Below are 24,711 nucleotides of genomic sequence, written 5' to 3'. Positions count from 1 at the left end.
ACGAGGCGCAGAGTAGAATGGCCTCGGTGCACGAAATACCCTCCACCACACACCGTAAAGTGCAGGTGGTAACTCATTCCTGCTACATTATGCATCGCAATATTAGTTTTTAGTACTTCATGTTTAGATTTGATTGCTACGGGTAAGGGGCAATGTAACGAATTAACAATTATGCAGATGAGAGTATACCGGTACATTCGTAACGGGAAACACTGGGAGCACTTAAAATTTACGGGTTACGGGTGGAACAACAGTTTCCTTCAGATCGTATAAATAATATAATTGTTTGCATGCTGGCGTACTTTGACAACACAAATTGTACGGTTTTGTGGTGAGTGTGGTTCGTCGATTGGCGGTCAGCGTCCTCTTTCCTGCTCCACGCGTCCGCAGTGCGTTCCTGCCGCCACTGAGTCCACGACACTCCCACCAGAGCCCCGCTGGTGCCAGCCCACCCGGTGCTGAGGAAGGGCCGTCTCAGGCGTAGGCGCAGACTGAGGCGCCACACGACGCTACAGCGCGACGCGCACGAATCACGCGTGGCGCGCGTGTCCAACGCGTGTCGAGACGCGTGCACGTGTTTTGCACGCGCCGGCTGACGGCGCTCTCCGCTGACAGAAACGAAGCGCGCGCACACTGTAATCTTTCTCAAACGATTTTACAGAAACTACTCGGTAAAAATATTTAATTTTTTACTTGATTGTAGCGTTATATGGCAGCTTCGTGGCCAAGTGCCCATCATCTCGCTAATTGTCATACTTATTGCGGTATACACATTATAGTAAGACGCTACGCAAACTTCGAAAAGTCTGCAATGAAAAATACGGGTCGCTATGATTTTGCGTTTGGTTACACCATGTGTTGTTGCGTTTGAAATTTAGCCAATATGTTGAATTTTTGAAACGTCCTGGCAGATTACAACTGTGTGCCCGACCGAGACTCGAACTCGGGACCTTTGCCTTTCGCGGGCAAGTGTTCTACCATCAGAGCTACCGAAGCACGACTCACGCCCGGCACTCACAGCTTTACTTCTGCCAGTACCTCGTCTCCTACCTTCCAAACTTTACAGAAGCTCTCCTGCGAACGTTGCAGAACTAGCACTCCCGAAAGAAAGGATATAGCGGAGACATGGCTTAGCCACAGCCTGGCGGATGTTTCCAGAATAAGATTTTCACTCTGCAGCGGAGTGTGCGCAGAGCACTTGCCCACGAAAGGCAAAGGTCCCGAGTTCGAGTCTCGGTCGGGCACACAGTTTTAATCTGCCAGGAAGTTTCACACAAAAATTAATTGCCAATTCTGTTGGAGTTTTGGTCGAATGCCCGTAACCCATAGTGTCTAACACTGAGCGACTGGAATGGAAACTTACCAAAGGATTTTATTTCTTCTCTTGTCTGAGCAGTATTAAAATAATGATGAGCGTTCCTTCAGGCGGAGTAAATACGCACCTGCCGGATGCTGGTTACTCACCTACTGCTCTGGCCAAACTGTGTGATAGCGAATGAAATAGTTGTTACTGAGAGAAAGAAAGAATTGATCTGTCGCACAATACACTGGTCAGTGGATTGTCAGCAGCGGAGGATAGTACGCGCGACAGGAATGCAGACGCTGGCCATGTGTGCCTTGTGAGCTGGAGTTACAAGAACATTGTCGTGAAAGTCGATCTCCCTTTGTCAGCAGTACATTTCAACAAATTAAACATATCTAAGCACCACACTCTTTTAGGATATTCCTACTTTCGTAATAATACCGACCATTTTTTTTCCATTTGTATAATTAGTTTATTAATGCGGAATAATGTGCATGCAACAATTGAAATGCTGTTTCTCATCTTGGCGAGCCAATTGAAACATTGTTATTTCTGACTGCTTTTCGAGTGTTTCTCGCTTGCAGTGGACATGTAATGTCGACAGGTACATACTATAATGTCTCTTATTACACCTATATCCAAGTAACGACAGTCAAAGCTACGTACTTCATATCTTCGACGTTTTATCAGAAGCAGAAAGAGGTCATACCTGTGAAAATAACGCCTTTTCGACTTCTTGCAGCAGATCGTAGAGATACGTCAGCATTACAGGCAGCAAGTAGATACCCTTATTTTAATTTCCTGCCTCGTTTCTAAATCACTTGATTTTATAATTATTCCTTAGTTCCTTATTCACTACCCTCAGGATGAATCGTCTATCCCTTCTGACGATCTGAAAACATGGCGGAGGCAGAAGATAATAATGCCAGTGGCTAAGGGCTCACCAGTTACTGAACTGTCCATTGTTCTTGACAAAAGAAGAAACAAACCAAAAGAACTGTAGAGATATTTGCAACTGAAAACTATTATGTAGTAACGTAAATAGATGGAGCTCTTGAACGGCGAAAGACGAAACACTACTCAGTGTTAATAAAATTCAGTATACCATAAGGCTGTATTTTTCGGACGGGCAATACTTCCACTGCCCATACGCGCCATGCGGCAGGACTGCCTTCCTCCTTCCCCCCCCCCCCCTCCCTCACCCCCTCCCGCTGTGCTCGCGTGACGCGCGTCGCCAGAAACTGTGCCTCAACCACAACGCCGCGCGACCTGGCGCAGGCGCGCGTCGCGTCGCGTCCCAGTCGCGTCGCGTCGCAGTTTGCGCGGCCCCATTTGACCCTGAAGTTAGGAAAACGCGCGCTGCGCTGCGTCGCGCCACACGCGCTATATGCGTCTCAATTTGCGCCTAGCCTGGAACCCTAAAAATGAAGTGAATTGACCGGGAGATGATCCCGTTTGGGGTTGCTCGGCCGGTAGGAGAAAGACCTCCTGTTTCACTCGAATTTGTCGGTTTGCGCGGCGGTGAAACCGACCGGCAATGATGGTGGCTGAACAAACACCGAGACCCGTAGAGAGGGAAAACACCGACTCGGCCGGGAATCGAACTTGGGACACTAACCACGAGACCATGGACTGCGGAAACTGCTGCACAAATCGTGAATGCCAGTCTCTGTAGGACACGCTGTGTCACATGCTGTGTGTTAAAGCGGTAACGGACGGCAGAATTTCGAAATATTGACAACGTGTAGTAGATATGAGATGAACTACAGTGTCACATTTTGTCTGTGTGTGTGTGGGAGGGGGGGGGGAGGGGAGTGAAGATGATGTAAAAAAAAACAACAGTGGATGAAGTAACGCAGACAAGTAGGAGCGGAACGCCCATTCTGCTGCCTTTACTTGTGTAATGTCGCACCCAACATGCGTATCTGGTTCGGGAGCTTTCCTGCATAATAACAAATAATAAAATGAGAAATAAAATGTATGTAGCCAACGTCGAATTTTCTACCCAAATTAGAAGTTACTAAAAGTCCATGTCGATGAAACTTCTTTTCGTGTCGTCTGTGGCTGAAATAAATCCGATCCGATCCGTGAGCGGTACGTGATGCCTGACTCCTTTTGGCGAGCCAGCTGACCGGCGCTGCGCACACACTCCGCCCCCAGCACAGCCGGCTGCCCTGCCGCTCCCTCTGGGCTGACGCGATGCACGCCGTCTGACACTGCCGGAAAACCGTAACAGCAGTGCAGCGACGTTTTAGAGATCGTTAATCTCTGAAAGTTCTCTTGATAAATGCTCGAAAAACTCGTTCTCTGCTCCAGATGCCACACATAGTTCGGTTACGGTTCTTCACAGCGGTTGCATGACTGTGTTAGATCACCCGAAATAGACGCAGAATGACTGAACATGCGTCGAGGTGCGGCTTGCGCTAAACTGTAACTACGCAAGTTATAACGGAGCTGGACTTCCGTTTAATTAGGATGTTTACATGAGGAGTGCACCTAAATTTCCCTGTTACTTTGGGAACGCGTATGTTCCGAGGAATAATGAAAATACGAAAAAATCCAGATACACTTGTAAGCGAATTGTTACTGTGCGACTGCTTTTACACAGTAACGAAAGATAAAAGTATGGAATAAATAAACGGCATCAGCCATAAGCTTAGACGGAAAATAACTCGAGATCGGTCACCAGGTCAGTTCGTGAGCAAAAATTACTGTATGATTATTAATTAATAATCTCTCTGCATAAAAGGGAATGTCCTGCCCGTCTGACCCATCATGTCCCAGCCCAAACCGAAACTGGAAATCTCCAGGAGGTGCGTGTAAGAAGATTGCGCGAAATTTCAACCCTAAGGGGGTGAAATTCGGATGAAGGATTTTTGAGAAATGTCTCTATTAAGGTAATTTTGGAGCTAGAACTACAAAAACTAGTGTTTGCTTTCTCAGTCAGAAAATAAAAAAAAATACGTGTTTGAGTGTTTCTGGAAATTCAGCCCCTAAGGGAGTGGAATAGGGGATGAAAATTTTTAAGAAAATATTTCGTTGCATTAAAAAGTTTCAAAGCTGCATTTATGAAAGTTGCTGTTTCACCTCTGGGTTAGGTATAAAAAAATATTTGTCACGGTATGGAACTTGCTATGGAAATATCTGCAGAGCAACGCAGAAGGCACGATAAAGAAAAACTCTGGACTCCAGCTACCGGCATCGCATTTTGGTCAAAACTACATTCGGAAGAGACCATGCTTACACGGCCTTAATTAGCGTGAAAACCTGTAACGGTGTTGCAGTTTGTGCAAAACGTAAAAATCTGATTAAGTTAGAACAAAAAGTTTTCTGCCGGCCGTACAGACCACGCGATCGAAGCGGCAGTCGTTTCTGGACTGCAGTTACGAACCACTCAGGCGAGAACCGAACCAGGAGCTCAGACTTCGAAACACGATTAATACCACGAGAGAGAAAGTCGGCCGTCAGAAAACCAGGAGAACAGTTTGTGCCGAACATGCGTGTAAAAGTCGACGGTTTGCGAAACTGTTAGCGCATTGAACAACTTTGCGTTACCCACTGTGATGATAGGTGCTACCGATGTCATACATGAAAATGTTCAGAAGTACTCGTTTTCTGTTACAGTAAGTTATTTGTGGAAAGCTCGTAATGTTTCCTGTAGGAAGAATCAGTAATTTTACAGGATCGCACTCCCTTGCCTCTAGTGCACTGTACTGCTGCGCCTATTTTAAATAAGCTACCACAAGAATTCAAACATCTTAGCAGTAACCCAAGCGCTTTCCAATCGAAACTGAAGAGTTTCTCATGGGTGAGTCCTTCTACTCTGCCGCAGGGTTCGTTGAAAAAATTCAGCTGATTCGTGTGTTACGTTGTTGTTTGCGTTTACATAATCTTATGGCGTGCCTTTTTTGGGGTTCATAAACATTATATTTTATCTGTTGGTCGGAAACCTTACACACATTCTCACAATAGGTCTGGACTGTAGAATGACTCACACTAAGGAACAGTAGAAACGTAAGACCAAAATGATGAAAGTACTCACAGTCCGTCAGTTGACTCCCTTGCAAACCTTCCAGCGTTTCAGATACATATGCAGCTTGTCTTGGTGTAACCACAATCCTAGATTGAAGCTTTAATTGTACAAGTGTAGAAAAAAAGGCAGCGTCAAACATAAACAAACACCTCAAATATCATGACTTTGGCTCTATGAAGGAAGTCGCACGAGCTGGAGTACAAAGTTATAAACTGATGTTGAAGAACGAGTGATCTGACACTCTCCAGTCCTGCAAGCGCAGAATCACCTCCTCTACCTTCGAGGTGACCCCTTCTTTCATCTTCCTTTTCTTACGATGGCACTTATTCACTGGAATATTCGCAGCATTCGCTCCAACCGAGAGGACTTGAAGTTGCTGCTCCGCTTGCACCGTCCGCTCGTCGTAGCCCTCCAGGAAACGAAGCTACGCCCATGCGATCAAATTGCCTTGGCACACTACACCTCTTTGCGTTTTGACCTATCCCCTGTGGTAGGTATCCCAGCTCATGGAGGGGTTATGTTGCTGGTCCGGGATGATATTTACTACGATCCCATCACGTTGCACACCGGCCTGCAGGCAGTTGCCATCCGCATTACTCTCCCCACTTTTACGTTTTCCATTTGTACCGTTTACACTCCATCGTCATCTGCCGTTACCAGGGCAGACATGATGCAACTTATTGCTCAGCTACCTGCACCATTTTTGTTAACTGGAGACTTCAATGCCCACCATCCCCTTTGGGGCTCTCCAGCATCCTGCCCGAGGGGCTCCTTGTTAGCAGACCTTTTCAACCAGCTCAATCTTGTCTGCCTCAATACTGGCGCCCCTACTTTTCTTTCGGACACATCTCACACCTATTCCCATTTAGACCTCTCTATATGTACTCCCCAACTTGCACGCCGGTTTGAGTGGTATGCACTTTCTGATACATATTCGAGCGACCACTTTCCGTGTGTTATCCATCTCCTGCAGCATACCCCCTCTCCGTGCTCCTCTAGTTGGGCAATCTCCAAGGCAGACTGGGGGCTCTTCTCTTCCAGGGCGACCTTTCAGGATCAAACCTTCACAAGCTGCGATCGTCAGGTCGCACACCTCACGGAAGTCATTCTCGCTGCTGCTGAATATTCCATCCCTCACCCTACTTCTTCTCCACGTCGCGTACCGGTCCCCTGGTGGACCGCAGCATGTAGAGACGCTTTACGTGCTCGTCGACGTGCTTTACGCACATTTAAACGCCACCCTACAGTGGCGAATTGTATCAATTATAAACGATTACGTGCTCAGTGTCGTCGTATTATCAAAGAAAGCAAGAAAGCCAGCTGGGCTGCTTTCACAAGCACCTTCAACAGTTTTACTCCTTCTTCTGTTGTCTGGGGTAGCCTGCGCCGGCTATCTGGCACTAAGGTCCACTCACCAGTTTCTGGCTTGAAGGTCGCGAATGACGTCCTTGTGGCCCCTGAGGCTGTCTCCAATGCCTTCGGCCGCTTTTTCGCAGAGGTTTCGAGCTCCGCTCATTACCACCCTGCCTTCCTCCCCCGCAAACAGGCAGAGGAGGCTAGGCCACCTAACTTCCGCTCCTCGCATTGTGAAAGTTATAATGCCCCATTCACCATGCGGGAACTCGAAAACGCACTTGGCCGATCACGGTCCTCCGCTCCAGGGCCTGATTCTATTCATATTCAGATGCTGAAGAACCTTTCTCCTGCGGGTAAAGGTTTTCTTCTTCGTACATACAATCGCATCTGGATTGAGGGACATGTTCCCGCATGCTGGCGCGAGTCTATTGTTGTCCCGATTCCTAAGCCGGGGAAGGACAAGCACTTGCCTTGCAGTTATCGACCTATCTCGCTTACCAGCTGTGTCTGTAAAGTGATGGAGCGAATGGTTAACTCTCGATTGGTTTGGCTGCTCGAGTCTCGACGCCTACTTACCAATGTACAATGTGGATTTCGTAGGCGCCGCTCTGCTGTTGACCATCTGGTTACCTTGTCGACCTTCATTATGAATAACTTCTTGCGGAAGCGCCCGACCGCGGCTGTGTTCTTTGATTTGGAGAAGGCTTACGACACCTGTTGGAGGGCGGGCATTCTCCGCACCATGCATACATGGCGCCTTCGCGGTCGCCTCCCTCTTTTTATTCGTTCCTTTTTCATGGATCGACAGTTCAGGGTACGTGTGGGTTCTGTCCTGTCCGACACCTTTCGCCAGGAGAATGGGGTGCCACAAGGCTCAGTTTTGAGCGTCGCTCTCTTCGCCATCGCGATCAATCCAATAATGGATTGCCTCCCAGCTGATGTATCAGGCTCCCTTTTCGTGGACGATTTTACCATCTATTGCAGCGCGCAGTGTACACGTGTCCTGGAGCGCTGTCTTCAGCGTTCTCTTGACCGTCTTTACTCCTGGAGTGTCGCCAATGGCTTCCGTTTTTCTGCCGAGAAGACGGTCTGTATTAGCTTCTGGCGCTACAAAGAGTTTCTCCCACCGTCCTTACGACTCGGTCCCGTTGCTCTCCCAATCGTGGAGACAACCAAATTCTTAGGCCTTATATTTGACAGGAAACTTAGCTGGTCTCCACATGTGTCATATTTGGCCGCCCGTTGTACCCGTTCTTTGAATGTCCTCCGTGTTCTCAGTGGTATGTCGTGGGGAGCGGATCGAACCGTCCTACTTCGTCTATATCGGTCGATCGTCTGCTCCAAGCTGGATTATGGGAGCTTCGTATACTCCTCTGCACGGCCATCCATCTTACGCCGCCTCAACTCCATACAACATCGGGGCTTACGACTTGCGATCGGAGCATTTATACTAGTCCCGTAGAGAGTCTTCATGCTGACGCTGGCGAATTGCCACTCACCTACCGGCGCGATATACTGCTTTGTCGGTATGCCTGTCGGCTACTGTCAATGCCCGACCATCCGTCTTATCGTTCCTTTTTTGACGACTCTCTCGACCGTCAGTACGGGTTGTATGTCTCTGCCCTGCTACCCCCTGGAGTTCGCTTTCGTCGCCTCCTTCAACACCTTAATGTTTCACTCCCTGCAACCTTTCGAGTGGGCGAGAGCCACACGCCACCTTGGCTCCAGGCTCAGGTCCGCGTTCACCTTGACCTCAGCTCGCTCCCAAAAGAGGTTACCCCCGGTTCGGTCTACCACTCCCGTTTTTTGGAACTTCGTTCGAAGTTCATCAATATGACTTTCATTTATACAGATGGCTCTAAGACCAATGACGGGGTCGGGTGTTCCTTTATTGTCGGAGCACAAAGTTTCAAATACCGGCTCCATGGCCATTGTTCGGTCTTCACAGCTGAGCTCTTTGCCCTCTACCAGGCTGTTCTTTACATCTGCCGCCACCGACATTCTGCTTATGTCATCTGCTCCGACTCCCTGAGCGCCATCCAGAGCCTCAGTGATCCGTACCCGGTTCACCCTTTCGTACACCGGATCCAACGCTCTCTTCAGCAGCTGGTGGACGTCGGTTCTCCGGTTAGCTTTATGTGGGTTCCTGGCCATGTCGGTATCCCTGGGAACGAAGCTGCAGATGCCGCGGCCGAGGCTGCGGTCCTCCAGCCTCGGACAGCTTCTTGTTGTGTCCCTTCGTCCGATTTTAGCAGGGTCATTTGTCGGCGCATCTTATCGCTGTGGCATGCCGATTGGGCTGCACTTACCGTCAACAAGCTTCGGGCCTTAAAACCTCTTCCCGTGGCTTGGACGTCCTCCTCACGCCCTTCTCGGCGGGAGGAGGTAGTTTTGGCCCGGTTAAGAATTGGACACTGCCGGTTCAGCCATCGCCATCTGCTGACGGCTGCGCCGGCGCCGTTCTGCCCATGTGGGCACTTGCTGACGGTTAGACACATTTTAATGTCCTGTCCAGATTTTAACACACTGCGTCTAGATCTTAACCTGCCAAGTACTTTCGATGCCATTTTAGCGGATGACCCACGAGCAGCTGCTCGTGTTCTTTGTTTTATCAATTTGGCAACTTCTCTAAGGAGATTTGATGATGCTGTTTTTTAATCCTATGCCTGTCAGTCTGTCTTTTATCGTGTTTTCCGTTTTAGTTGTTGTTGTCAACTTGTGCCTCGCGGTGCATTCTTAGAATAGTCAGGGCGCTAATGACCATTGAAGTTGTGCGCCCTAAAACCACAAAAAAAAAAAAAAAAATCACCTCCTCTAATTATTGCTACAGTGGCTGGCTCTGAGCACTATGGGACTCAACTGCTGTGGTCATAAGTCCCCTAGAACTTAGAACTACTTAAACCTAACTAACCTAAGGACAGCACACAACACCCAACCATCACGAGGCAGGGAAAATCCCTGACCCCGCCGGGAATCGAACCCGGGAACCCGGGCGTGGGAAGCGAGAACGCTACCGCACGACCACGAGATGCGGGCTATTGCTACAGTAATCCAATAATTACTAGCAACTACTTCTGTAGTAGTACAAGAAAAATTGATCTTGCACCCTACAAAGACAACAGGCCCTTCCAGTAGTTGCTGTTGTGCTGTATTCTTTGGTGTAAGATTAAATCTATCCACACTCTGGTAAACAGGCAGTCTTGATCTTCTTGCATATCTTCTCCTGCAGTACGGCGTGGCTGTCTGTACCGTGCGGCTGCCTCGAGTCGAATAACGTGCAGCTGCCTCATATGCAGTGACGTAACTACTGATAAGATGGGCGCGGCAGGAAGTAAGCGCGCTGATAAATGCAATGGCGGCGCCGGAAGTAGGCTTTCTCAGCGGATCGCGCTCTGTTAGAACTAGAGCGCGATCCCTCGTGCCCTGGTGGCAGCCAGGCGAACCTCGTTCAAGGTCACCCGCCTTTCCGAGCTGCAGCGGTTAAGTGAAGACAGCCATGCCTGGGACCGTTGCTGTTCACAATATACATAAATGACCTGGGAAGTTCACTGAGGCTTTTTGCAGATGATGCTGTGGTGTATCGAGAGGTTGTAACAATGGAAAATTGTACTAATATGCAGGAGGATCTGCAGCGAATTGACGCATGGTGCAGGGAATGGCAATTGAATCTCATTGTAGACAAGTGTAATGTGCTGCGAATACATAGAAAGATAGATCCCTTATCATTTAGCTACAAAATAGCAGGTCAGCAACTGGAAGCAGTTAATTCCATAAATTATCTGGGAGTACGCATTAGGAGTGATTTAAAATGGAATGATCACATAAAGTTGATCGTCGGTAAAGCAGATGCCAGACTGAGATTCATTGGAAGAATCCTAAGGAAATGCAATCCGAAAACAAAGGAAGTAGGTTACAGTACGCTTGTTCGCCCACTGCTTGAATACTGCTCAGCAGTGTGGGATCCGTACCAGATAGGGTTGATAGAAGAGATAGAGAAGATCCAATGGAGAGCAGTGCGCTTCGTTACAGGATCATTTAGTAATCGCGAAAGCGTTACGGAGATGATAGATAAACTCCAGTGGAAGACTCTGCAGGAGAGACGCTCAGTAGCTCGGTACGGGCTTTTTTTAAAGTTTCGAGAATATACCTTCACCGAAGAGTCCAGCAGTATATTGCTCCATCCTACGTATATCTCGCGAAGAGACCGTGAGGATAAAATCAAATAGATTAGAGCCCACACAGAAGCATACCGACAATCCTTCTTTCCACGAGCAATACGAGACTGGAATAGAAGGGAGAACCGATAGAGGTACTCAGGGTACCCTCCGCCACACACCGTCAGGTGGCTTGCGGAGTATGGATGTAGATGTAGAAAGAATTTTCTACGCGTATCATTTTTATCTGTTACGCAAATTAGCCATGTGGAAAACAAGGAGTAAAATTGTACAGAACGAAAGCAACATTCATTTAACGCTAAGTGTGTGTGTGTGTGGGGGGGGGGGGGGGGGGTGGCTCAGCGTAAACACCACCAGTCCTGCACATTTGTTTTTTTTTTTCCTTTTTTAGTCCAAAGTGAGTTTGTGAAAATGTGCCTTCACATTTTTGAGGAAATAAAATTACTATTTCCGCTGGATGGGCAACTAGTTTAAATGTTCAGTTATTTTCTATTACTTTCAAAAAATACATTTTCATTAAAACTTAATCTCCCTTTGTACTGGTTAAAGAAATCTACGCCAATTGGCATTTTTATACATAGATCAGGGATTATAAGGAAGTCATGGAGTGCACCATTTATTTTTAATCGCAACAGAACTTCCTGTTTAACAGGTTTTTAACTTTTCGTGTAGCTACAATTATCCGCAGCCCCGTTACTGCCATTGTTACAACTTCATTTCTATTTGGCAACGATCCTAACAAACTTTTACCCACAGCACGTAAACCACTGCCACTATCTGCCAAACACTGCACTTCTTCGTTACACACTTGCAGACTGATTACTGGCTGACTCAACACCTTCCCTTCATTGCTCGTGTCAGAACCCTGCTCCAAAAAATCGTTCACAACCTCTCTTCTATCGAAATCTTCCCTGTTTCCAGAAATTACACAGATTTTTGCAGAATTACCCACATCACTTTTCTCCCCCATACTATTTATTCTGTTCACTAATGACAGCTCAAAAATTTTTTCCGGCGTTTCGCCATTCTCCGTGTTCTCCTTCCCCACCCCCCAATCTCTCTCTCTCTCTCTCTCTCTCTCTCTCTCTCTCTCTTTCACGATTAGTTGGCTGACCGCCATTTTGGTCACCATTTTCCTGTCTCTCCCTTATAGCCTCACAAATGTCATTTATAGACAATCGTATTTCTTCTATACTGACATCACCAATCTCTTGTAATTCTGCAGCTTCTGTACTTATTCCTTCCCCAGAACATGACGAGACCAACTTGGTTGCTAAGGACGTTCTCCGCTAATTCATCACCCGTTTCGTCTGCAATACAGTGCTTATTTTATGTCTGTCCAAAAAATCTCCTAGACCTCTGTTAAATGTACAGATGTGTGTATATAGGTCGTTTCGTCTGTTGTTACTAACTTCTTCTGCTCCTCACTCACAGTCCCAGCCTGTTTAGTTTTAACACGTACAAAGGGTTTTGCTAGCAGGTTCAAATTACTACTTCCCATCTTGTAAACGCTAGCCCTTTCACAGACGGCATTTAGTTTAACGGATTCTGTACCATTTCTTATGTCTACCACCATTTGCTGTCACCTTGGCGCATCGTCATCCTCTCGCACCGGAGAATACGGCCGATAATTGCGCACCTGCTCCCCATTATTTCGCCTATTATTTGCTGGGTAGCGCCACCTGCCGCTGTTTCCGGGGTACACACCAATGCTGTTAACGTTTGCATTCTGCCGCGGTTCTGCATTATTTGGTGGTCTGATGTTACGATTTGCATGCTCCTCCTCATGGAACAACTTGTCAACTCTCTCCAAATAGCAATGAATTTATAAACATCATCCCTAGGAGCTGCAGTAATTTTGTTTCGCCGGTTCATGGGCAATTTACCTTCCAGGCCCATAACAATTTCTTCTGTCTCGGGTTAAATATGAAAAGTTTGTCGTCCACATTAACGCAAACTTTCTTAAGCTTTCCTTCCTGGGATTAAACGTTTCTCTAGCCCAGAAGTTATTTAGCAACTATATTTGTTTTTGCTTGCCCCAATATTCTTTAAAAAATGGCTCTTTAAATTTATCTAGAGTATCGTACTGTTTAGTAGCGATAACCCCCCAAATTCTAGCCTCTTCCTAGAATTGAGAGGTAATGAACCCTATTTTTTGTCTGACCACAAACTAGGTATGACTCCTTTGAAGTCATTCCAAAATTCTTTTGGATGTACATTTTCTGTTGAATCAAAACGTGAAAACTGCCTGTTAGCGACATATGATATTTCAGATGATGCTGCAACAAAACTACACCCACTACTGTTAGTTCCATGTCTGAGGTTAGTTTCAACTTGGCATAATCTACTGCTGTGCTCACCAGACTTATTTTCAACCTCTTCTACCTGGTTAGTTAGCTGAAGAACATTTTCTTCTGTCACGCCCATTCAGTCGGACACACTTTTTACTTCAGTCATACATTTGGCATATTTAGAACTGATTTTACTGCCTAACAGTTTGTGATCTTAACACACACTCACTCTACCGCCATTATTTTGACCTAGTTTCTGCACTCTTTCTTTTATCACATCTGCCCTTTCTTTGTTTCCAATAGCAACTTTTTTCAAGGCATCTGTTAATTCACTTTCTACAGTTCTAGTGGATTGTTGGCAGTTATTCTCAACTTCAGAAATTTTGCCGTCCACTTCACTTTCTAATGACTTCAGATCATTTTCCCACATATCTTTTAAAACCGCAGTCTGCTTTTCAAGTTTTCCATTGATGTTCTGATCAGTTGTTTCAGCCAAATTAGTATGTCCATCTTTCATAGAATCCATTAATGCTGCAAACATATCTTCTTTGTTCTATTTTCTGCTTTACTGTTCCCTGTTTATCATTTTCCTTCGGTACTATTCCAAATTTGGTATCCACATTTGATTCAGTAACACTACCAATATTGTCATCACGCAATTGATTGTTACCGATTTCATGCGTAATGTGACTTTTTTTCAAATTGCTCTGAGCACTATGGGACTTAACTGCTGTGGTCATCAGTCCCCTAGAACTTAGAACTACTTAAACCTAACTAACCTAAGGACATGACACACATCGATGCCCGAGGCAGCATTCGAACCTGCGACCGTAGCGGTCGCGCGGATCCAGACTGTAGCGCCTAGAACCGCTCGGCCACTCTGGCCGGCTTAATGTGACTTTCAGGATCTTCATTGTCTCCACTAGTTACATCAACTGACGTACTTGAAGCAAAGTCTACTTCACCGTCCGTAAATAACAAAGAAACATCCTCAAAAACCTCCTCTTTTACTTTAACATCTACTCCAGGCTGTTCCAACCGAGCTCCAGGGAGCCGGAGCGCTCACTGCGGCAGCTCGGAGCCCCCCTGGAGGGGGAAAGCGAACTCACTGCCCCCTGGCCGCATGCAGTCGCAACCGACGCAATAATCCGTGTTCAATGACAGCTATGACAGAAGCGGTAGCCCTGTACCTCTGTTGGAGGATATCTTTCTATTCGTTGAGAGGGATGGTCGCCGCAGTGTGTTGTATGTCATTTAAGGTATTTAATTCTGCAAAGAGGTACAATATACAACGACATTATACACGTCTTCACGCAGCGCACTACGATTAGGTAGAAGGCGTTGCACGCAGAGAACTGGTAGCCAGGCTTAAGAACGACCTACCAGGAGAAGTATGTTTAAAAACCGTTTCATAATACGGAGGGTATCAAAACGTGCAACATAGTTCGTGTTCTGTAATGCGTTTATAATTTTCAGGTGAATGAATGCGGAGAAAACACTACTGAATCTGAAATTCGAGCAAGCTACAGGGTCGTTCACATTATTGCGACGAGTGGCAAGCCGTTTTTGGTAGGACCACTCGTAAAATCGTGCATGGTAAATCGTGCATGGTATCAGTTGCAGAATGTCTGTTTCCAAGGGAGTTGCAGGCAATTGAATGGGTAATTGAAGGGGTTTGCCTGTCGAAGCAAACAATGTCTCGTCGAATCCTGGACATGATAGCGGATTTAGAGACACAGCTCAGGAAAAAGGCGGAGAGCTTTGTTGCATTTTCGCTAGCGCTGGACGAAAGCACCGACATATCGGATTGTGCTCAGCTTGCAGTCTTTGTGCGTGGTGTCGACATGGAGCTGCAAGTAACTGAAGAACTCTTGGATGTGGTAGCACTCGATTGCACCGCAACAGGACGTGACATTTTTGAAGCTGTTTGTGAATCAGTGGACAATATGAATTTGCCGTGGGATAAGCTCCATTCTGTAGCGACAGACGGTGCACCAAAAATGATCGGGCGTCACCAAGGTTTCGCTTCTCGTTTGAAAAATAAACTCAGGGACGAATTCGGAAAGACATTTTGACTCTTCATTGTTTTATTCACCAAGAGGCACAATGTGCTGAAACAGTAGAGCTAGGTGGCGTAATGAAAGATGTCGTGAAGTGTGTGAATTTTGTGCGGCGTCACGGTATGAATCATGGCCAATTCAAAGGATTCCTGAAAGATATTGAAGCGGAGTATGAGGATATACCTTACCACAGTACAGTTCGTTGGCTGAGTCGGGGAAAAGTTCTTGATGTTTTCTTTGCCATTCGTGAGGAAATATCCCTTTTTCTCGAAATGAAACGGGAAGAAATTCGTTGTCTGAAAGATATAAAATGGATGTCAGACCTGGCGTTCCTAGCTGACATAACTATGCATCTGAATAATTTAAATCTGTCATTGCAAGGCAAAGAGCAGCTAATCGTTGACATGCACGACCAGATCAAAGCGTTCATGGAAAAGTAACGTTTATTTGAAAGGCAGATGAGTAGTGGACATTTAACGTTCTTCAATCGTCTTGCTTCTTTAAAACTACCTGAAGGTACTACTTTCGGCTATTACCAAGCAAAGTGAAAGCAGCTCATCACGTCGTTTGAAACACGATTCCAAGACCTCACTAGTTTGAAAATGGAACTTAAGGTGTTCAGCACTCCTTTTTCAGTTTCCCCCATGATTTGTCATCGTCACTTCAATTGGAGATTATTGATTTCCAAAATTCAACTTTGTTGAAAGAGAGGTACTACAACACGTTGGATTTGTCACGATGGTATCATTCATTACAGCGAAAAACATTTCCCAAGCTTCACAACAGTACCCCTCAGATCATTTGCATTTTTGGATCTACATATTGTTGTGAGCAGCTTTTCTCAGCAATGAAAAGAGTAAAAAGTAAGGAACGATCGTTTCTTCAGGATGCAACAATGTAGTCCATCCTCCGCATTAACGCTGCGAACACTTTGACGCCTGATATTTTCGACATTGTAATGAAAAGAAAATGTCGAGCTACAGAGGCCCAATAAATTTAATATGCAACTTCTTGTAAAACAGTTCTTTCTTACTTATTTCCTGAACATCGTATTTCCTGGTCTAGCATGTCACCACATCGTAGCAGCTAAGAGTATGAGGTTGTCGATCTTGTAAGACGCAGCTGGCACATCAAAACGCTTGCCGGCGTGCCGGCCCACTGGAATGGTCACAGCGAGCGACACGGCTCCCTGGAGCAGGGAGCGCTCCGCGGCTCACAACGGAGCCGACGAGCGGGAACAGCCTGATCTACTCCTCCTCTCTGTTCAAGTGTGCTAGTTGCTCGGGCGCCCACACACACACACACACACACACACACACACACACACACACACACACACACACACACACACAAGTTCTAACAAACTTATCTTTTGTCGAATGCTGCAGCCTCGGCGTGCTGAAACTGAGTGTCAGACCTCCTCCGTCTGCGCCGTCCCAGTTTCAGGGTCCCCGCTTGTCGTGTAAGTTGGCAGCGCTGCCCTGCCGTATTGCTGCTCGTTGATTCCGCTATGAATGAATTTATTTACCTTCACTGTAAGGCACTGTTCAGACATGTAGCACATGTAGACATGAAACTGGCAAACAACTACTTCCTACGGAGCTCATACTACACACGACCGTACCATTGAAAGGTTGGGCTCTGACTTCTTAGATTGGTGTAAGCATTCTCCGTTTGCAAGAGAAGAGATGCGTGAAGAATACTCTGTTCTGATTGCTCAGTCTACATTAAGGCCAAAAAAAAAAATATTATTCTCCTGTGTTAGCGCGCTTTTTTCATGACTAACAAATCAATAAACAACACACTCGAACTGTACTTTTTTCCAAAATATTTAACATTCTGGTACTTTATTTATACTTTACATTATTAACTGTTTTCATTTACACTGAAATTAGCTTCCCTTTACCATAAACATACTTGACACACTATAATACAAAATTCCCCGTCGTCTTCATTCACAGTGTATTAAAAATTTCTCACTTTACTTCGTACGGCGTTTGTCACTATAACAATGATCTACATATTTACTTTAGACCACATTCACGCAGCATCCACACTACTAAAAACATACACAAAACTGTACATACATAAAAGAAAAATCCTTCAAGTAATAAACATTACAATTCACAAAAACATTCCCTTGACTGACTGTTTCTTGAATGTGTTTGTCCGCTACTGTACTCTGGTGGATGAAAATTTGAACTACGTACTCGGCTGAACCCACTTCACGATCTTTCACTGTGAACGCACGAGTCAGTCTCCCGACACACAGACTTCATCCGCTGTGTGAAGCAACTCCTGCAAGGGTTCATGCATGACTGCTTGTTAAATGACGAATAATACAGATTCAGGTCATAAAACAGTGTTGTTTTCTTGAATAACAGGAGAAGTAAAGAGAACATCTCGTTGAATAGAGTAATACTATAGTTCTGTACAGCCTATTTAGTATTTTGGTAGACGTCTATTTCAAACCACTTCCACACCAAATAACATTGCACTGTAGAAAAAATGATAGAAATAATGTCCTTGCCACTTCTGGAGCTTGTTCTCCAAATGAAATATGCTGAAAGAAAAGGTAAAGCTTGAAAATGGTATTATTAAAGATCTGCTGTTATTCACCAATGGCATCAGTCCGACAGAAAGGGTGTGATACTGCTGGAACCGACTAAGGATGGACTGTACAGGGTGAGTCACCTAACGTTACCGCTGGATATATTTCGTAAACCACATCAAATACTGACGAACAGATTCCACAGACCGAACGTGAGGAGAGGGGCTAGTGTAATTGTTTAATACAAACCATACAAAAATGCACGGAAGTATGCAGTGCCGTTTGTTGCATTGTAAAATGTTAATTACATCCGGAGATATTGTAACCTAAAGTTGACGCTTGAAACATTGTCCTCACTTCATTGCAGGGGCCCAAACAGCTGTAACATACATCCCTTTTCTACAGAATGATCTGCCAACGTTCCTCGAAAATGTCCCACTGGAAACGCGTCGACGTATGTGGTATCAGCATGATGGTGCACCTGCACATTCCGCAATTAACACTAGGCTGACCCTTGACAGGATGTTCGACGGGCGTTTCATAGGACGTGGAGGACGCATAAGTTGGCCAGCCCATTCTCCTGATCTTACACCTCTGGACTTATTTCTGTAGGGTACGTTAAAGGCGAATGTGTACCGTGATGTGCCTACAACCCCAGAGGATATGAAACAACGTATTGTGGCAGCCTGCGGCGAAATTACACCAGATGTACTGCGGCGTGTACGACATTCATTACGCCAGAGATTGGAATTGTGTGCAGCAAATGATGGCCACCACATTGAACATCTATTGGCCTGATATGTCGGGACACACACTATTCCACTCCGTAATTAAAAACGGAAACCACGTGTGTACGTGTACCTCACCCCTCACGGTAATGTACATGTGCGTCAGTGAAAAAGACCAATAAAAAGGTGTTAGCATGTGGACGTAATGTGCTGTTCCAGTGTCTTCTGTACCTAAGGTCCATCACCGTTCCCTTTGGATCCCTACGTAATTCGGTGCTCTCCGATACACACGATCGAACAGCGGAGGAGTGGTACTAAAGCGTCAACTTTAGGTTACAATATCTCCGGATGTAATGAACATTTTAGAATGCAACAGACGGCACTGATTACGTATTTCTTTATATGTTCAGATGTGCTAACAAAACTAACGGGGTTCCATTTAAAAAAAATGTAGGTTTATGTTAAAAAACATACTTCTGTGCATTTTTTTATGGTTTGTAGTAACCAATTACACTAGCCCCTCTCCTCACGTTCGATCTGTGGAATCGATTCGTCAGTACTTGATGTGGTTTACGAAATATATCCAGCGGTAACGTTAGGTGACTCACCCTGTATTTATCAACTGTCGCTGGAGACAGGTGTGGCTGTCACTCGTAGAAGTATCGTCAGTCACCTGTATGCTGAAACGGCTGCTCTGTGTTTCAGAATCGTCCGCAATGGAAGCACTTAAGGACATCACAGAGACGGTGGCTGTCAACCTGGGTGCACTCCTGGACGCCGGGGACGACGCCATGGTGATACTCGAGGCAGGTGACACTCGGCTCGTGGTGCACAGGGCCGTCCTGGCGGACAGGAGCCCCGTATTCGCGGCCATGTTCGCCCACGACACCCTCGAGGCCTGCACTGGCGTGGTGAGGATTGCCGACATCGATGGCCCGGTGCTGAGGGAGCTGGTCTCCTACCTGTACACCCTGCGGGCCCCCCAGCTGCCCGGCATGGCCCCCCAGCTGCTGACTGCAGCGGATAAGTACGGGGCGTCGGGGCTGAAGGCGGAGTGCGAGCGGCAGGTGGCCGCTCAGCTGACCGTGGAGACCGCGGCGGCCGCAGCCACCCTCGCAGTCCGCCACTCCTGCAGTGACCTCAGGCAAGCAGCCATCGAATTTATTAAGACCTGTCCCTTCGAGGTGATGGCCACTCAGGGGTGGGCAGATGCGATGCGGAAGCAGCCGGAAGACTTGATTGAAGTGAGCCGGTTGCTGTACGATCCACCACCACAAACCAGGTAAGTGTGAGACAACCCACTGATTCGTGTCTCTCGGTTCTAGGTGTGTGTATTTCATACTGTATAATTTTTCCCACTGAATTTTCGTAGATGTGTGTCTGCTGTAAAATACACCATCATAGACAGTCATTTCACGATAGCTCACAATGCTATCATTACCTTTGTGTAGCAGTTTCAGTGATCCCCTAAACTGAACAGTGTTCATTACCAGGTATGTTAGCTAACAAAAATCATCAAAGAGCCAGTTTGTAGACATTACATTAAACTACATGTATACAGAAAGTGGTTGCTTAGGTTTTAGCATCAACTGTCATGACAGAGGGTACACTCACTGTGTGAATAGAGCATGAGCCAGACTGCTGTGGACACAAAGCTGTATTGCCCAGCACAGGCTCAGGCGCAGTGATGGGTGTAGTTTGCAACCGGCAGCCTGTACTGGTTGCTGTAGGCCTGTTCCCATAAAGTACTCTCTACAGTTGTCCATTGCCTCTGTGGCTGATGACAATGACACACCTTTGAATAGTGCCACACTGCATAAAGATGACCGAGTAAGTCACTTACAGCCGACACCTCGAGAAAGGTAGTGTACTGCAGAATGATTAGAGGAGGGCGGCAACTTATCTACAATTTTATGTTGCTGATGTTGACCTGTGGAATTTTCTTCATGTAGTAAAGGAGACTATCAGAGTAATCACTATTCACACCTTAGTATTACAGCTTTGGCTGTTACGTAGTTGTCTGTCACTTTCTTTCCACGTGCAAGCCATATGCCAGTAACTATTCCAAGATAATTCTTAGTTCTCTCCAAATCCTGACAGTACACGGAAGATGTTAATTGCTCTAAAGGCACATAATATAAAAGAATGCTCTGCTGTGAGGGCTTGTATGGAAGATGTTCAGAAAACCAGGTGAAGTAAGCATCGGTGCCCCAGTGGCTGACTGCTCACACCTCTTGCAGCCTGAGACCACCTCGCAGGATCACAGGCCAGACCTAGCAGCAGTTCCAGCTGGTCCCATAAAATTGAGTCTTCCCACCTCATTTTGTTCGCCTCTGTAGTCAGTATTACATAAAGCTCACGCAGTGCTTGGATACATTCCCTTTTGTGACACACAGAATACCGTGCCTAACTGTGTATTCGACGAACAGGTGTTCACCCCTGTGTGTGTGTGTGTGTGTGTGTGTGTGTGTGTGTGTGTGTGTGTGTGTGTGTGTGTGTGTTTCAGTGGATCTATGGCTTTACTATAGCCACCCAGTGAACACTACAGGCCTCCATTCTCCTGTGGCACACCTTAGGACATTATCTATCCCATCCATTGTTGCTGTTCCACCTCTGATAGTCTGTGATGCTTAAAGTGGCTGTGCGACCAGAGTTACCATTTTTCTGCACCATCTTACAGTTACATATGTTCATTCAAGTCTAATAGCCACTAACACTGATGAATGATCATTTATTTTTCATTTAGATTTTAATACTTGTGTAGTATTTCAGTGTCCTGCTCATGGGTGATTCTAACGCCAGGATTGAAATCGAACAGGAGGGTATGAAAAGGTAATGGGTAAATTTGGAGAGGATATGGAGGCCAACAGGAATGGGAAACAACTCTTGGATTTCTGTGCCAGTATGGGCTTAGTAATCACAAACTCCTTTTTTAAACATAAGAACATTCACCGGTATACTTGGGAAGGCAGGGGAACCAGATCTGTCATTGACTATATAATAACAAATCAGGAATTCAGGAAGGCTGTGAGGGACACACGTGTATTCAGGGGATTCTTTGATGACACTGATCATTATTTAATCTGCAGTGAAGTTGGGATTGTGAAGCCAAAAGTGCAGGAGGTCAGGTCCATATGTAGGAGGATAAGAGTGGAGATACTTCAGGATAAGGAAATCGGGCACAAGTACATAACAGTGATCTCAGAAAGGTACCAGTTAGTTGAATGTAGTCAATTACAGTCATTGGATAAGGAATGGACGAGGTACAGGGACACAGTACTAGAAGTGGCTAAAGAATGTCTTGGAACAGTAGTGTGTAAAAGTAGGATGAAGCAAACAGCTTGGTGGAATGATACAGTCAAGGCAGCCTGTAAAAGCAAAAAGAAGGCGTATCAAAAATGGCTACATACTACAACCCTGGTAGACAGAGAATGTTATGTTGAAGAAAGAAACAAAGCCAAAGAGATAATTGCAGCATCCAACAAGAAATCTTGGGAAGACTTTGGAAACAGGTTGGAGACTATGGGTCAAGCTGCTGGAAAACCATTCTGGAGTGTAATTAGCAGTCTTCGAAAGGGAGGTAAGAAGGAAATGACAAGTATTTTGGACAGGTCAGGAAAACTGCTGGTGAATCCTGTGGATGCCTTGGGCAGATGGAGGGAATATTTTGAAGAGTTGCTCAATGTAGGTGAAAATGCGATCAGTAATGTTTCAGATTTCGAGGTAGAATGGGATAGGAATGATGATGGAAGTAGGATCACATTTGAGGAAGTGGAGAAAATGGTCAATAGATTGCAGTGCAATAAAGCGGCTGGGGTGGATGAAATTAAGTCGGAAATCATCAAATACAGTGGAATGTCAGGTCTTAAATGGCTACACAGGATAATTGAAATGGCCTGGGAGTCGGGACAGGTTCCATCAGACTGGACAAAAGCAGTAATCACACCAATCTTTAAACATGGAAACAGAAAAGATTGTAACAACTACAGAGGTATCTCTTTAATCAGCGTTGTGGGTAAAATCTTCTCAGGTATTGTTGAAAGGAAAGTGCGAGTATTAGTTGAGGACCAATTGGATGAAAATCAGTGTGGGTTTAGGCCTCTTAGAGGTTGTCAGGACCAGATCTTTAGCTTACAGAAAATAATGGAGAAGTGTTATGAGTGGAACAGGGAATTGTATCTATGCTTTATAGATCTAGAAAAGGCATATGACCGGGGTCCTAGGAGGAAGTTATTGTCTGTTCTACAAGATTATGGAATAGGAGGCAAACTTTTGCAAGCAATTAAAGTTCTTTACATGGATAGTCAGGCAGCAGTTAGTTGACGGTAAGTTGAGTTCATGGTTCAGAGTAGTTTCAGGGGTAAGACAAGGCTGCAACCTATCTCCACTGTTGTTCTTATTATTTATGGATCATATGTTGAAAACAATAGACTGGCTGGGTGAGATTAAGATATGTGAACACAAAATAAGCAGTCTTGCATATGCGGATGACTTAGTTGTGATGGCAGATTCGATTGAAAGTTTGCAACGTAATATTTCAGAGCTAGATCAGAAATGTAAGGACTATGGTATGAAGATTAGCATCTCCAAAACGAAAGTAATGTCAGTGGGAAAGAAATATAAACGGATTGAGTGCCAAATAGGAGGAACAAAGTTAGAACAGGTGGACGATTTCAAGTACTTAGGATGCATATTCTCACAGGATGGCAACATAGTGAAAGAACTGGAAGCGAGGTGTAGCAAAGCTAATGCAGTGAGCGCTCAGCAACGATCTACTCTCTTCTGCAAGAAGGAAGTCAGTACCAAGACTAAGTTATCTGTGCACCATTCAATCTTTCGACCAACTTTGTTGTATGGGAGCGAAAGCTGGGTGGATTCAATTTACCTTATCAACAAGGTTGAGGTTACGGATATGAAAGTAGCTAGGATGATTGCAGGTACTAGTAGATGGGAACAATGGCAGGAGGGTGTCCACAATGAGGAAATCAAAGAAAAACTGGGAATGAAGTCTATAGATGTAGCAGTCAGGGCGAACAGGCTTAGATGGTGGGGTCATGTTACACACATGGGAGAAGCAAGGTTACCCAAGAGACTCGTGGGTTCAGCAGTAGAGGGTAGGAGGAGTTGGGGCAGACCGAGGAGAAGGTACCTGGATTCGGTTAAGAATGATTTTGAAGTAATAGGTTTAACATCAGAAGAGGCACTAATGTTAGCACTGAATAGGGGATCATGGAGGAACTGTATAAGGGGGGCCAAGCTGCAGACTGAACACTGAAAGGCATAATCAGTCTTAAATGATGATGATGATGATGATGATGATGTAGTATTTTATGTGCTATTTGACATATCAGAAATCTTGTGTTTGAGATGACACTGTGCATTCCCTGAACCAATTATAATGAACATAGAGCCAGTGTTGTAAATCATTCAGTGTCTTTCTCTTTTATTCAATAAAGATTAACATCAAAATTCCTTGTTTAAACAACAAACATATTACAATTGTTTACATTCTTGAAAAAAATTTAAAACATTATATTATTCCAAACTCGTTATGCACGCTGTGGGAAATGACTCAAGCTCTTATGTTTGAAAAAATTTTTGTTAACGGGAATCTTTTTACTAGCAGTAATCTTTGTGTACATTTTAAAAATTATCTTCATGATGTATAATAGATTCTTGTCGTGATCCTCACCTAGTTCACTGCCTCATACTTCCCACACTATTGGGTGTCAGTTACAGACAGATACACAATGTTTGGTTCTGGAACTGCCTCTGTCTTTCACTGATTCCACTCGACCCCCCCCCCCCCCCCCCAACCTCTCAAAATTATACATAGTGTCACACTCAAATTCTATACACCACAGGTGCCTATGATTTTAACAATAATTAAAATAAGATGTATAAAACCACGTGTAAGCAGAGTTATTTTTTACTTCATACAGTGTCCACTTCACACAGTGAAGTGATACAGTGTTTTCCCATTTTTTGGGGAGGATGTCTCACTATCCCATGTTCATCCTACTCCCCCCTTGTATTCATGCCAGCCCTTCTAGATAGACATCAAATTCTCACGGAATTTACCATTCATACCTACTGTATGTGGAGGACAAACTTAATTTTATTTCAGTAGCAAGTTCACAGCACAACTTACATCATCAATCACAAACATTGCTCATCCCCCCCCCACACACACACACACATTAGTGTGTGTTTT

General features: G+C 45.3%; 3 protein-coding genes across 6 annotated transcripts in view; 2 read left to right on the top strand and 1 right to left on the bottom strand.

The window, feature by feature from the left end:
- LOC126159884 (uncharacterized) overlaps positions 1-24,711 on the top strand; it is a 533,313-nt gene that overhangs the window by 198 nt on the left and 508,404 nt on the right. The gene's annotated exons all lie outside the window — the stretch shown is intronic.
- Positions 1-24,711, bottom strand: part of LOC126159885 (uncharacterized) — a 502,155-nt gene that overhangs the window by 111,259 nt on the left and 366,185 nt on the right. The window lies entirely within an intron of this gene.
- Positions 1-24,711, top strand: part of LOC126159887 (uncharacterized) — a 112,345-nt gene that overhangs the window by 45,925 nt on the left and 41,709 nt on the right. Inside the window, exon 2 of the mRNA XM_049916698.1 lies at positions 19,203-19,779. Coding sequence (XP_049772655.1) covers positions 19,214-19,779 — 566 coding nt within the window. The 5' untranslated portion in view covers positions 19,203-19,213. The remainder of the gene's footprint in view (positions 1-19,202; positions 19,780-24,711) is intronic.

The sequence above is a fragment of the Schistocerca cancellata genome, unplaced genomic scaffold (genome assembly GCF_023864275.1).
Source record: "Schistocerca cancellata isolate TAMUIC-IGC-003103 unplaced genomic scaffold, iqSchCanc2.1 HiC_scaffold_1148, whole genome shotgun sequence".
Lineage (NCBI taxonomy): Eukaryota > Metazoa > Arthropoda > Insecta > Orthoptera > Acrididae > Schistocerca > Schistocerca cancellata.
Note: the sequence above shows the minus strand (reverse complement) of the source record. Positions and strands in the feature narration are given on the sequence as shown.